This window comes from Chionomys nivalis, chromosome 1 (assembly GCF_950005125.1).
Source record: "Chionomys nivalis chromosome 1, mChiNiv1.1, whole genome shotgun sequence".
Taxonomy (NCBI): Eukaryota; Metazoa; Chordata; class Mammalia; order Rodentia; family Cricetidae; genus Chionomys; species Chionomys nivalis.
Genome location: NC_080086.1, coordinates 28,998,679 through 29,012,945, shown reverse-complemented (window position 1 = coordinate 29,012,945; position 14,267 = coordinate 28,998,679). Strand labels below are relative to the sequence as shown.

At 49.6% G+C, this 14,267-nt stretch overlaps 1 protein-coding gene across 4 annotated transcripts in view; it reads right to left on the bottom strand.

Moving 5' to 3' along the window:
* Positions 1-14,267, bottom strand: part of Mical3 (microtubule associated monooxygenase, calponin and LIM domain containing 3) — a 198,827-nt gene that overhangs the window by 81,694 nt on the left and 102,866 nt on the right. For all 4 annotated transcript variants that reach the window (XM_057769693.1, XM_057769711.1, XM_057769720.1 and 1 more), the window contains exons 10-16: positions 13,950-14,076; positions 12,429-12,525; positions 9,857-10,004; positions 7,673-7,869; positions 5,425-5,537; positions 5,266-5,328; positions 4,449-4,622 (exon numbers count right to left, since the gene is read on the bottom strand). In XM_057769693.1, coding sequence (XP_057625676.1) covers positions 4,449-4,622; positions 5,266-5,328; positions 5,425-5,537; positions 7,673-7,869; positions 9,857-10,004; positions 12,429-12,525; positions 13,950-14,076 — 919 coding nt within the window. The remainder of the gene's footprint in view (positions 1-4,448; positions 4,623-5,265; positions 5,329-5,424; positions 5,538-7,672; positions 7,870-9,856; positions 10,005-12,428; positions 12,526-13,949; positions 14,077-14,267) is intronic.

The window sequence follows — 14,267 nt, the reverse complement described above, 5'->3', positions numbered from 1 at the left end:
TTTGTCTTTCACAGTGAACTGGTGCCTTACACTAAACAGGGGTGAAAACTCTGGTGCGATGCTCTCTAATGCCAAGGGCCAACGGCTTTGTCGGAGAAGTTGGGGACACAGAAATGGCTCTGATCGTAAATAGAAAGAAAAGGCAGTCGGGCCCACCTGGGATAGCACACGACTTCTGCATACCAGGTCACACCACAGCAAGCCATCTATGGCCACATCGCATCAATGCCTCGCTTTCTAAAGCCTTACTCACATGCAAGAGTTTAAAAACTACAAAGAGGGGGCTGGAGAGATGGCTCAGTGGTTAAGAGCATTGCCTGCTCTTCCAAAGGTCCTGAGTTCAATTCCCAGCAACCACATGGTGGCTCACAACCATCTGTAAAGAGGTCTGGCGCCCTCTTCTGGCCTTCAGGTATACACACAGATGGAATATTGTATACATAATAAATAAATATTAAAAAAAAAAAAAAAAAAAGAAATCAGTTGTCATTTAAAAACTACAAAGAAATGCCCGAAAACAGGTTCTACAGATTAAGTCCTAACTGAATGCCCATTCCTTGTCCTGCCTGTACCACACATGCAGGTCCATGGTTCAGTATTTGAGAAACAGCCATATGTTACCCTGGGCCTCTCTGGTACCTTCCAGAAGATTCTCAGCTTCCTTTACCCAAACTGCTAATATGGGGGAGAGGCTGGGGGTGGGGAGGACTGTGGCCGCTGTGAAGTCAGAAAAACGTCTCCACTGTGTGTTCCCACCTCGTATGACAATCTGCTTCCAAACCTAGCTCATGGCAGTTCGTCTGCAGGATGCACTTTCGAGATCCAAAGGAAAAGGGGAGGGCAAAGGACAGGCTGCAGTGTTTACACTGGAAAGAACAGCACGAAAATCGCTGGCAAGCAGGGCTGTTACCCATTTTCCTCCTTCTACATGATGACCTAAGTCGGAACAGGTCCTCATGCCAACTCTGCCATGGCCGCCACGCCTGCCGCCTCAGTAGGAACCACTCGAAGAGACACACACAGTGAGTCACCATGTGGTGCTGTCTGTCGGAGGCGAGTCGTCAGCCAGCAGCAGACCAGGCACCTGGGCTCTGGGTTTCCAGGCTTGGGAGTATCTGAACACATCTCTAGCTCTCGGGACAGACATCGAGAGGGCCAAACACACGAGTTGAAGCTGAAATACGATGAATGTAAGTGTCTGACATTCCCGTGGAACAAATGTGAGGTACAGGGTGCCAGTGTCACCTATATAGACACTGAAGTCTATAATTCCCAACTCAAAGGAGCCTAGAGCACCTAATGATCCAAGTGATTCCACTGTTCAAGGTCGCCAAGGCTCACACCATCTTTCATGACACCCGCTAGAGCCTACCAGTATCTTACTTCACTGGTGGCGGCAGTAAAGGAACCGGATGACAAACTGAACAGGCAGGAACAAAACACAGGCTCTGCACGGGTCTTGGCATAACATGAGCGACCGGGTTTCCTGAGCAGCCCGCGTATAACCAGACTCCTCGTGACCTTTCAAGCTGCCAGACTGATCTTCATCAGGACAGAGGCCAAGACCTAGCAGGCTCTCTGAGTCACACACACTGTCCCCTCCTTCCCAGAAGCCCCACAAAGCTGCACCAGCACAGGCTGCACCCATGTCTCTGCTTGTAGGTGACACCTGACCTTCCTGCTGTTCTGTTTAATCTTGGGCCTTTTCTGGGAAGAATAAGTCTCGACACTTCCAAACTTCTAGATTAGAGTTCACCGATTCCCTTCCATCAAGACTTGAAGCAAAAGATTAAAAAAAAAAAAAAAATCAAAAAAATTCGTGATGACGTTTTTAGAAGGCTTCTCTCTAGCGGTTCCTACTGAGGCAGGAAGTTTGCGTCTGGGCGCTGCTCCAGCATTCTCTCTCTCTCTCTTCCTTCCTGGGTCCTGACTCCCATGTGTAGTATTATTACAAGGTTAGACAGGAATATTGTCTTCAAAATGCAATTTCAGCAACGCCCAGCTTGCCATTCCCCAGCACATCCAGATACCAGAGCTGGTAAGGCCAGCTGTGGGAGAAGCTAACAGAACCCAGGATCCGCTCGCTCTATTCAAGTGAAGGGACCCTGGCTACGAGGATGGTCATCCGGTACCCTGCCCCAGTGATAAAATGCTTGACCCCAACACTAGGGAGAAAAGTGCAGACATTTCCTACCCACTGGCAAATCTCTCCTGCCCAAGGCGTGGGTCCCTCCTGTTCCCGACTGTCACGATAAGCAGCTTTCCAGGAACCTCACAAAGGTTTTGGTGGAAATCCCCAGAAGAGGTTTTTCGTTTATTGTTTTGGGTGGGACTAAGGATGGAGCCCTGGACGTCATGAATCTGGGCAAATGTTCTCCCATTGAGCTATACAACCTTAGCTCCTAAGCCTTCCACCAAAAGATGTGGACAAAATTCCAAGGAGAAAAAAGAACCCAAACCAAAAAACCCAACCCATAAACATTTTTGCATAGGTCTGAAGGAAACAAGTCCACAGCTGATGACTACTTTCATAGGTGTGTTTCCTGCCTCACATACCGGCACAAACCCCAGCTCTTGGGCATGACAAAGGCGGCACGGAAGCAGGCTACCAAGGGGCCAATTTGGAAGCAACATTACAACAGCAAAGCCCCAAAGCTCAAGGGTCATACCTCGACCACTTCCCAATACCTTCAATACGGTGTCAACAGCCTTCCTAAGAGGCTCCTAAACCCCAGAGAGCAAACGCAACCATGGAATGAGACCATCACTGCCTGTCAAACATTTTCCAAAGACTACTCGCAGGGGCAGAGCTTCCTGCCTTGGTGAGCTAGGTTTTCAGGCAGGCCAGGAGCAGAGATGGGGTGGAAGGCCCATTCTAGACCCTAGCAATTCTTTTACCTGTTTCCACTGGGGGATGGGAGCAGGGCGACCCTGCCCAGGCAGGCAGCAGGACGGCCGTCTGACCCCACGTTCTTGTGTCGGCTATGACACACACAGGCCACGTGTGAGTGGGGGCAGGACATGGAGACAAAACAAAATAAAATACATTAAGGTAGGAGAAGACATTAAAAAGGTCCCTGTGGAGGACAGACATCCATCCATCCATCCATCCATTAACTGTGAGGGGGCGGGCAGGCTAAGTGAACTCTTAGAAAGCTACATTAATAAAGGAACAATAGTAGCCTCCCCCAAAGCAAACGCAAGTGTAAACACACTGGTGGAGGGATAAAAGAGGGGATGAAGAGAGGGAAACAAGCCGTGGTTCTTGCTACTCTTATCCCAAACTGAATTCTCTGGGGGTCTAGATTATTATCTGATTTGGAAAACTCCCTCTCAGATGAGGAAAGCAAGCTTCTTGCAGAGGCGACCTTCCACTGGGGGCGCTGTGGCCTCCTGACACGGGGCTGGCAGAGCACAGCAGCCTCTAGGGAACACTACCATGCCCATTGACACAACAGACAAAGACAGGGGTGGGGTGGCGACACTAACCCAGGGCAGGTATGAGAAGTAAATACACGGCTGCTTCAGGACCCACAGGAGTGACAGCCCGTGAGTATGGGGAAGAAAGAGAATCTCCCTGTCCTGATGCTCCTTCAGGACCAGGGAGTAGTGCAACACACTTCAGAGAGACATTTAAAACGCCAGCCCCTTCTCTTTAAAGAGGCTTAGTAACATTTGCAGAGCAAAGGAGAGACAGGGCGTGATACGGACACTCCAGGCCAGGTGCTGTCAGACTCTGACACGTGACTTCTGTCTCCAGACGTCTCCACCTAATGGCCCGTGTTCCTGGAACAAAATCTTAGCTCACAGAAGCAAGAATGGATACCTTCATTATGTTATTAAAGAAGAGAAGGAACTAAAACACCCACCACAGCTAGAGACAGTGAGAGCACAGTGCGCACACTCCGAATGTGAGCTAAGAAGACACGGGAGTGGGCCGTGGTCAAAAACAAAATGCGGAACCTAAGGAAGTGTCCTCAGAGTGATCGCCACCATGAAAACAAGACTGTCCTGAGAAAAAGTCCAGAAAGAATGTGGCAAAATTAAAAGAATTGTAGGAGCCTTAATCCTCTGTTCTACTTTTCAGACTTCCTTCAGGAGGTCATATTCTTCTTTTTCTTTCCTTGGGATGGTCTATCATGTAGTTCAAGCTAGCCTTGAAATCACAAGCACCGCTTCCACAGCACGCTTCCTTTGTAATTCAAGTCTGTGTGCGTGTGAACACATACATGTGTTTACAGTCATCCAGACAAATATGTTTCAGACCTCTCTACTGATTGTGGTCACGGATTCCTCACACCTGAGGTGAAGCTAATGCAGCCCTGAAGGCATGAGCTTCAGACAAGAGCAAGCCTGGCCCAGGAGTCCCGGGGCCTGTGCATAGCCCATCTCACTGCATCAAGATCGCCCCTGCTGTGCCGTCTGGCACACTGGGAAGCTGCACTTACCTGTCTCCTCACGCCAGTGGACTGTGCGGGCGCATTCTCTTCGAACTTGGCCAGCAGCTGGGTTGCCATATACTTTACTTTGTTCTGGTTCCCAATGGCAGCATCCATCCGCCTGTCCGTCAGGGTGCTCACCAGGGTGGGTCTTTCTCCTCGGTAGCTCCGGGGAGGCTCCTCCTGCCCAACGGAAGGCACCCAAGAATCAGGATGGGACGGACACAGGGAGTCGCTGATGCTCTTCTCTCAGTGTGTGTGCAGGAACTGACCAGCAGCTTTAGGTGGCTTAACTAGCACTCTGCAAAGTTGTGATGTGCAGAACAAGCAAGATCCTAGGATGCAGGGCACTGCCACAGGGCACGGGGACTTGTGCTGCCATCCCCAGATCTCGGCAAAGCCACTGATTCCACAATGAGAGAGCGCTTGGGCACATGTGTGTGCATATTCCCTGCTAGTTTCTGGAAAATGAGATGAAGGCAAAAAGGACAAACTCCCATGAGGGATGACTATGTAAAGACCTAGCAATACCAACTGGAGAATTAATAATTAAACCAGGTGGCCAGAGAGACAGCCCTGTGGTTAAGAGTGCTTACTGCTCCTGCAGAGGACCCAGGTTCTATTGCCAGCACCCATAGGAGACAGCTCACAACCATCTGTAACTCTAGTTCCAGGGAATCCCGTACCCTCTGGTACCTGCACATAGATAGTGCATATAAACTCACACGGGCACACAAACATACACACAGAAATAAACAAACCCCAAACCCTTAAACCATGAAGGACAATTCAGCGCACCAGTCCTGTCAACCGTGATAAGTCTTACCTCCTCCGATTGACTGGTTTTCCTCCTCTTCCCAGCCCCATCCGAATCCTTCTCCTTTTTATCCTGCACCAAGAGAAGATACAGACAGCGTGAGCCTGGTCACCTTCCTTGGCCATTAGCTATGCAGCCACTATTAATGTAACTCAGGTGTGCACAGACCTTGGGCGAGCGCTTCCGAGAGATGGTCTGGCCCAGCTTGCTCAGGAAGGAGATGGGGGATTTGGTGCTAGCTATGAGGACAGCTTTCTCCTCTGCATTCAGGTCCAAGGTGTCTGCGGACAGGAGTGAGCAATGTTTACCTAGGATGACACTTCAAAGTCCTGACCAGGGGCCTGGCAGGAAGGAAGATCCCAGACTCCAATGGGTTACTGACTAAGACGGAGCATTCCTCTCCATAGGAAACACCAGAAAGGAAATGCGTGCTCGGGTCTAGACACTCTCTCTTCCATCCACACACACAAAACCAACCACATCCCTTACACTCGGTTGCAGCAGCCCATACTTCTGCTCTGTAAGGCTGGATTCTGCCTGTGGCTACCAGAGCAGACTGGCGAAGTTAAATTTTGATAAAGAAAACTTCAAGCTGGGGTGGAGGGTTCAGAGGTATGAGACCTGGGGCTGTCAGGTTTTGTTTGGCGGGGGGAGCTTCAGAGGCCATGTTCTTAGCTGGGTCTGAAGAGGTTCTCAATGAACAAGGCTACTCAGCTCAGGGTTGGTGCTGTAAAAACGCATATCCAGTTAGGCAAAGACACAGGTGCCTATAAGGGTATATGGGCTTGAAGACACCAGAGGAGGAAGGCACCACTAACTGAATTCCTATCATCATCATCATCATCATCATCATCATCATCATCATCATCATCATCATCATCATCGTCAGGAAGAGCACACATGACCCAAGCATGTGTTGGGGTCAGAGGGCAGCTTTGTAGGATCAGGGACTGAACTCAGTTTATCAGGTTCTTACTGTCTGCTGGTAAGCACCTTTACCCACTGAGTGATCCTGCTGGTGGGAATTCTGATATTATACTCACAGCAACAGCAATTTTGAGACTAGTAATTAGAACCGATAATGAATCGCTAACATTTATTTATTCAGCGCCCACTCGCCATTCTTGGCACCAAACAGCACTATTAGATACCCATCACTCCCCGTTTACACGCAGGGAGACTGACGTGTAAGGAAATTCAGCAACCTGCTCAAGGGTGAAACGCGGAAACACTGGAACAAAACCCAGGTCAGACACTGCCTACACGCTGAAGCACTGCCCTTTTGTGACCCTAAGTGGTGTCCCAGGTAGCTTTGTCAACTTGACATAACCCAGTGTCATCAGAGAGAAAAGTCTTGATTGAATAACTGCCTAGATCAAATTGTCCTGGGGGGGGGGGGCTGTCTTGATTATTCACTGATACAGGAGGACCCAGCCCATGGTAGGGGGCACTACCCCTAGACAGGTGGCCCTGGGTTGTCCAGCTGGCCTGTGAGCAAGAGAACCAGACAGTATGGCGGCAAACAGCATTCCTTGATGGTTCCTGCTTGAGTTCCCACCCCATCTTCCTTCAGTGATGGATAGTGACCCGGAAGTGGGAGCCAAGAAAACCCTCTCCTCCCCTAATCTGCTTTTGGCCAGGGTTTTCATCATAGCAGCAGAAAAGGAAACCAGAATAGGCTGCGACAGGAACACTTTTTATAGCCCTACTGAGTGCTACCTGAGGACCAAGGCAACATATGGGAATCTCTAAGAGGGAGAAGGTGCAAGGGAAGCCGGAGAGGGAGGAGCTACTGAGAACCGTAAAACCCAGCACTACAGACACTGGGACGGTGAGAGAGTGCCAGGAGATGTCACAGCAGGACACTGACTGGAGAAATACCCAGGCTACAAGATGAGAAACAAAGGCACGTAGCTCCAGGGTGAGGAGCTTGTCTGATGTTCATGAGACCTCAGGAGCAACCACACACACACACACACGCACACACGCACACACGCACGCATGCACCCACACATATGCACCCACACACAAACTAAAAAAAAATGAAAAAGTAAATAAAGAGGCGAGAAACAAGAAAAAAACTTGGATTGGAAAGACTCTTTGCCAGGGCGCAGGGTCATCTGGGCAGAGTCCCATCAAGAGAAGCAGTATCACAAAGTACTTCCAAGCTCATCAGGAGCCACGTGTGCAGAAGGAGTGGGTGTGAGAGAGGCTGGGGGAATGCGCAGAATCAAGGAGGGATGCTTTGGACAGATCGGTTCTTCACACTTAGCGGTAAAATAAGAACCGGTTTGAAAACAGCGTAAGGTTAAGAACACAGGGCTGAAACACAGAGTATGAAGTAAGGCTCTAGGGACGGCCCTGCTGACCAGGTAACAGGAGGCCAGGAGCCCCGCCCGAGCCCTCGGGTCCTCACCGCTGGAAGAGAGTGAGTCCTTGAACATCTCGTAGAACTGCGTGAGGTACATCACCATGGAGAGCTTGTCAGGCTCCGCCACTGCCGCCATCTCCTTGCCGGTCATGATGGGAGAGATGCCCAGCTCCTTCTCAGCCACGTCGAAGGCCAACTGGTTATTCTTCTCCACGTTCTGCTCGTCCAAAGAGTCGAAGTCTCTGAGAAGCATGACAAGGAGAAGCAGATCAAGTAGGGCTGACTGCCCCAAACCAGAACACTGTGCCTGCGGCACTGTCATTTCCCAGTCCCTGCGGTCCAGGGAGCCGGGGGGGGGGGGGGGGGGGGGGGGGATGATATGATCCCTGGGTCAGAGAGCAGGTCGGCTTTTCTCGACCCCTTTCTTCCCTTCTGGCTAAGAAAACCCACAACACCGTCGGGGAAATTACTGGAGAGCTACCCAGCGAGATGAACAGGGAAGGGTGACGGGGGAGAGACAGTATGCATCTGCCAGGAACACTGACTTCTTACTATAATGTAAGCTCAGGATGGGAACTATCTTAGCGTGTGTTTCTGCACACCTGTCCACAGACACATAGGAAACTAATGTCTGACAGTGACGGAAATTTTACCAAGCTTTCTCTTGAAGGGAAATTCTAAAACCTTTTTCAAAAAAGTTTTCCACCCTTGAATCTCCTGAGCTTTCCCAGCTCCCTTGATTCATAAACACCCACTCCCGTCCCCGCGCCCCTGCCCCCCAGGTTTTAAGCTCTTGCTTAAAGGACAGCTGAGGTTTTTTCTCATTGACTTCACTATCCTGGCATCCCTTACTTAGCATTAACCTACTGACCTCATGGAATTTTTTTTCCATTTCAAACAAATTACTTTTCTCTTAGATTAAGCCTATTAAACCAAGAGCACTCACCCTGAATACGGTCCAAACCTTGCTGAATCACGCATGTCCTCACTGCTTTCTGATCTCCCTCAGGCCTTCTTCAGGCCACCTGCCCATGCTCTAAGAGGACCCCTCTATCCACACTCCATCCCATCTCCAGCTGCCTCCCAACTTCCTTCCTTTCCTTGTCTTCCCTTTGAGATTGAACTAACTACCCCTCCACCCCGGTCATGCCACATGGCTGTTCTCCCTCCCGATACTTTCATTTACTTTTTCTTTGCCAACCTCAGCCTCAGAGGTCATTAGAAATTTACCCCTTCTTTTAACTTTGCCTGCTTGAACCTACAGCCTGGTTGGTGTCTACTGAACACGAGCTACACTCCCATCCTTCCGTATTTATTTATTCTTTTTAGCAGACAGTTTCAATCTGAAACTCGACTCTCCTGCATAACGGCCTGAGGCTGAGATGGCGGGCATGCCTGGTTACAGTTGTTTTGTTTTGTGGTACTGGGGATCAAACCTAGAGCCTTACACAGACAGGGTCCTCATTGCAAATCCACCTCTCGCATCATTAGCTTGCTAGCATCACAAAATAGGGGCTGTGTCACTTAGGATTTCCTTAACCAAGCATTAGAACAATGGGGAAAAACCTGGGCCCTTGAGTGGCCCTAATGATAAAAAAAGAAGGCAGCCAAGAAAATCCACCAGGTCCTGCTGCTGTCTCTGAATCTGTTTGGCTTCCATAGTAACAAACGCCTGGGGGTGGGGTGAGGTCTGAGTGCTTTGTTCACGTGGCTGACCCAAGAGGAGTGAAAAATGGCGACCAGAGGGATAGTAGGTAAGATGACGTTCAGAGAAGCTCAAGAGCACACTTGTAAAAAAATATAATCTTTAGCAGAGAAAATGCCCAAGACCATCATAAATCAGGTACGGACCTATTGTCTTCGGTTGGGTTGAGCTAGCCAAGTGTTCCAGCCAGGTTTCCCTTGTGATCAATCGCATCTGAGAGAGAGCTAGCCAAAAACCAAGAGTTCAACTTGGGGCCAATAAACAGAGTTTTCCTTTGTGCAAAGTTAACAGGCCCAAGTGGGTGTTAAGACTAGTTTTTGACCTTCTGAATGCTATGATTTTCAGAGCTAACTTTTTTTTTTGGGGGGGGGGGTGAGTTTAAAAGAAGTCTAAATAAGTCAAAATCCTGGCCTTCTAGAGAGCGTTTTACAGTGCAGTCATACTGGGAAGAAGCATAAACTTTGTATGGGGGCTCTGGGACCCTTGGTGAACACCAAATGAAACACAAACTGGCCAAGACTTACATCAGGTCAGGGCGGTATCTGTGGATGATGGCGCACAGGGCCAGTCCGCTTTTCCAAGACGTGGTGAGGTCTGTCACATTCACCCCTGCGTAGCCGTCTGTCTGCCTCTGACACCAGCCCAGCAGTTTGCTTGAACGAGCTACAGACTCTAACACAGTAAAAATCATTACTGAAGTGTGCTCCCCGAGTAACACTGACGTAGCCCACGCTTTGCAGTACACAGATCCAGTCTGAAAAATTACTGAAAAAAGTCAGGGCTATTTTTGGAAGAGAGTCTCGGCATGCGTTTATGTCACTGGTGTCATGATAGCACCATTTTAGGCACTGACCTATCCGATTCCAGGGTCAATGGCCCAGACAGATAGCTCTGAGCAGAGTGACAAGGGCCTGCCACACGGAAGCCATGTTCCAGCAGCACTCCGGGAGACAAGCGGATGGCAAAGTGCCACCTACTGAGCTGATACCTCACTGGCACCAGAGTCAAGATGTCCCTGGAGAGTTGCCTGGCAACAGGCTGAGGAAGCCTTTTCCTCCACAGCAACACCTGGGAGATTAGATCAGAAAAGGTTTCCTCCATGATACCTTAAACCAAAAGCAAACAAAGGCTTTGTCTCACTTCCTAAGGTCCCGACTGAGTGCCAAGTGAAGAGACTCTGTCGGGTGACAATGACAAGGCCACATATGCCAGACCAGAGCAGTTCCCTAGACCAGGGGGGCGACCGTGTTGCTAACATGTGTGCCAATGATCACATGTGGAAACGGCGACAAGGCAAAGAGACACACACAAGTTTCCTGACTCACTGGCATGTCTTCCTCACGAGGAGGTCTGCAGACGCAGAAGAGCCCGTGAGCACTGGTCTGCGCTTGAGCAGTCTGTTCCTGATTTAGCTCTGCACTAAGTCACTTCGTGATTCGTGAACAGATGAGTTAAAAGCCGTCTCCGACAAGAGTCTGGCTGAGTCTCACACTGACAGCATGGTGTGAGACAAGGAACGGAGCAACAAATGGAGCAGGGCTTCTGGTGCCGTCTCTTGGCCTTGACCGTGACCCACTCGGGTGTTTCCCGCGTCTGCACATCCACGCGCCCCACATATACTGGGCAACCACAGAAACCCAGGTGAACACGGAAATGGCAAGAGAGATACATTCTCTGCTCTCAAGGGGTTGACACCCCAGGGGAGAAGAAGAGGATGTTATAACCTGCCTGTTAGTTTTCACATCTACCCTGACACCTCATGACCATGTAATTAAACTATCCAAGATGGAACTCAAACCTGTGCACCTCCCACCTTTTGTTTGGACTCATGCAGCAAAACCACACCACCTACCTAGTGCGTCTCAGGACAACAGCTGTCCATGGCCACCCACTGTGGTGCTTTCAAACTTTTAATATTAGTGACAATGACAAAACTGTTGCTGTTTCCAGGCACAGTAGGCCGAGCACTGGCAAGTACCATGCCAGGGACCTCATGACGGCAATCCGAGAGCTGTGATGTTCCTTCCAGATCAAAGACAAAGAAACTGGGGGGGTCTGAGGTTCTGGCGGATCTGCTCAAGGTCACACTCTTTGCAGATGGCACAGCTTAGACTGAGAGCTGCTTGTGTCTGGCCCTGACGTCCAGGTTCTGCTGTGATCCACTGCCTTAGCTGATTCTGGTCTTTCCACAGATGACTAAGCAATGTACTAAACAGCATCCCTGCACCTAGTGCATGTCCCTACTCAGTCTGTCCTAATGCACCTGACCGCTTGTACTCAGAGCCCTTCAACACACACAAAACACAGAATGGCCTTCATGTCTGCCATGGCACGATGGGGCCGTCTCAGGGCCCGGATGAAAGGTCACCACGTGTTCTCTCCCACCAGGAACGTGTGTGCACCTGGGCACTCTTTCTCGCCCTCTCCAGGGTCTGTAGCTGGCTGCTGTGGGACACGGTCCTCCAAGTGTCACAGCCATCGCCGCTGTCATCAGAGCAGCTGGGATTGCCGGCAAGCGACCCTTACAGTCAGGGCTGCTGACTCCCCCCCCACACCACAGGACGGAAACACTTCCCTCCCCACTTTACACAGCCCTGTCCCAGCTGCACACAGTCTCAGGAGGTGCTGGAGCAGAGAGAAGCAGAGGCCTAACTGGAGGGACGACTCCAGCCACACAGCTGCGAAGAGCCATCAGCTGTATGAGACTTCAGCGACGTGGACCAGGCTGGCCTCGAACTCACAGAGATCCGCCTGCCTCTGCCTCCCGAGTGCTGGGATTTAAGGCATGTGCCACCACCGCTGGGCTTTACCTCTATATTCTTACACTACCTTAGACCACAATACTTTCCTGTGTGTGTGAGGATCGTTCTGTGCGTTCCAGAAAGTGTAAGCAACAGCCCCGAGTTCTATCCACTGAGCCGCTGGCAAACCTAACCCAGTCAAGACATAAAAATATACCCTGGCAACAACCTAATATCCCCAGAGGGTAAAACCACGGGCAACAGCCCAGGGCCTCTGATAGTACTGTGGTCAGGCAAGGGCTTGACGGATGGCTGCAGACTTCTTTAAACAGGTTAGACCATTGTCGGAGCTCACCGTTGCGAGTCAGCTTGGGAGTGGTTCGGGAATTCATCAGGTTCTCCATTTCCAGATGGATATCTTTTGTTTCTCCGCTATCATATAAGTGGCGCACCTGGGAGAAAGTTGGGAGGTTGGAAAGGAACAACAAACCCCAAATAGCAAATCCCCACTGAAAAGAAGCAAGCTGGGAAAGTCTATATATTTATCTTTTTTTTTTTTTTTATTCTTTTTTAATTAAAATTTCCACTATATATTTATCTTTACTTTCTGGCAGTGCTGGGAGTCAGGGTCAGGGTCTTGTGTGGCTACGCAGAGCTATACGCCCATGGTAAAGCTTACACAGAATCTACATGATGACCTTAGCGCTTTAGTGGACTGGGGTTTTGGACACACAAAACTTAAACGTAAGCAGCTGTGCTGAAAAAGTAAGCAGCTGGCTTTAACAGTCCCTCTGACCAGACGCTGCCCACCTTCAACATATTTATAAGCACTGCTCAGACACATAGAGAAGCCTGGAGACATGAGGCAGAAGGTAAAGAAGAGAGCCCTCTAGAATGTAGACAAACGTGGGAAGGAGGCTGCTTCCTGATGCGTCTTACTCCCTGGGACTGCTATGCTCTGGTGGATGTCATAGGAAAAGCAGCTGTGCAGATTCTAAAGGAGTCAGGACAGAATCTAGGCTAACACTATCGACAATGCTTCTGCTCGCAGACAGCACCTTAACCTTTCAAAGCCCTTTCGGGAGAACAATCGCGTCTGCCTGACGATAATGCTGTGTGTAGGCAGGTTACCAACTACACCCAGCAGGTGCAGAGCTGAGGCCTGGCTGAGTCTCGGCTGATGGGTGGTGACACCAGCAGTGACGTCATCCTTCCCGATCACTGAACCAGTCGGGGCCTTTGCCCTGCTGTGTGGTCTGGATTAGAAGGTGTAGGGTGAAGTTCTAGGTCTTTCGTTTTTGTCACTTCTGATCTTCTACAAGTCATTAAAATGACTCTACTTAGCCCGACATGGTGGCTCACACCTGACCATAGCTCCAGCACCCAAGAAGCTGATCCAAGAGGATCACCGTGAGTTCAAAGCCAGCCTGGGCTATGTAGTAAGTCCAGGTGTGCTTGGCTTACAGTACATTCAAGTCTCCCCACTCCCACCCCAAACTCAAAACAACTGACCAAACAATAAAGAAAAGGACGGAAGGGTGACTCTCTGTGGCCCAGCTGCTGAATGTGGTAATGGGAAATAATATCTACTTTCAACAACACAGAGATGTCAACTTGGATTATTTAAAGTGTGTGCTGTATAATAACATACATAGCTACACACATTCCTGTTGGAATATATACTGCATAATAACATACACATTCCTGTTGGAATATATACTGTATAATAACATACACAGTTATACACATTCCTGTTGGAATATATACTGTATAATAACATACATAGTTGTACACATTCCTGTCTTGTCTACTGACCAGAGTTATGAGCATCTAGAACATGGGTCGAGAAGTACATAACTGACAAAAAGGCTCTTACCTGGCTTGGCCGGAGGAAGTTGATATTAATATTGGGATACCTAGTGACAGGGTCGATGCTATACTGGCTGAAGTTTTTGCTCACGTTCTCGGGGGTGGTCTGAGGCAGCAACCTATAAATGCTTTCCCTGCAATGACATACAACAGTGTGCTCACATGCGGTGACGAGGACCAAATTACCCCACAGATTAGCAGTCATCCTGATGAAGCTGGCTAATTAAATCGATCTCAGCTCTTCCCTGCAGACCCAGCCCTCAGTGACTCCATGGACCTGGACCAAGAAAAGGGAAGCACAGGGACAATTCTGTCGGAGGTGGCA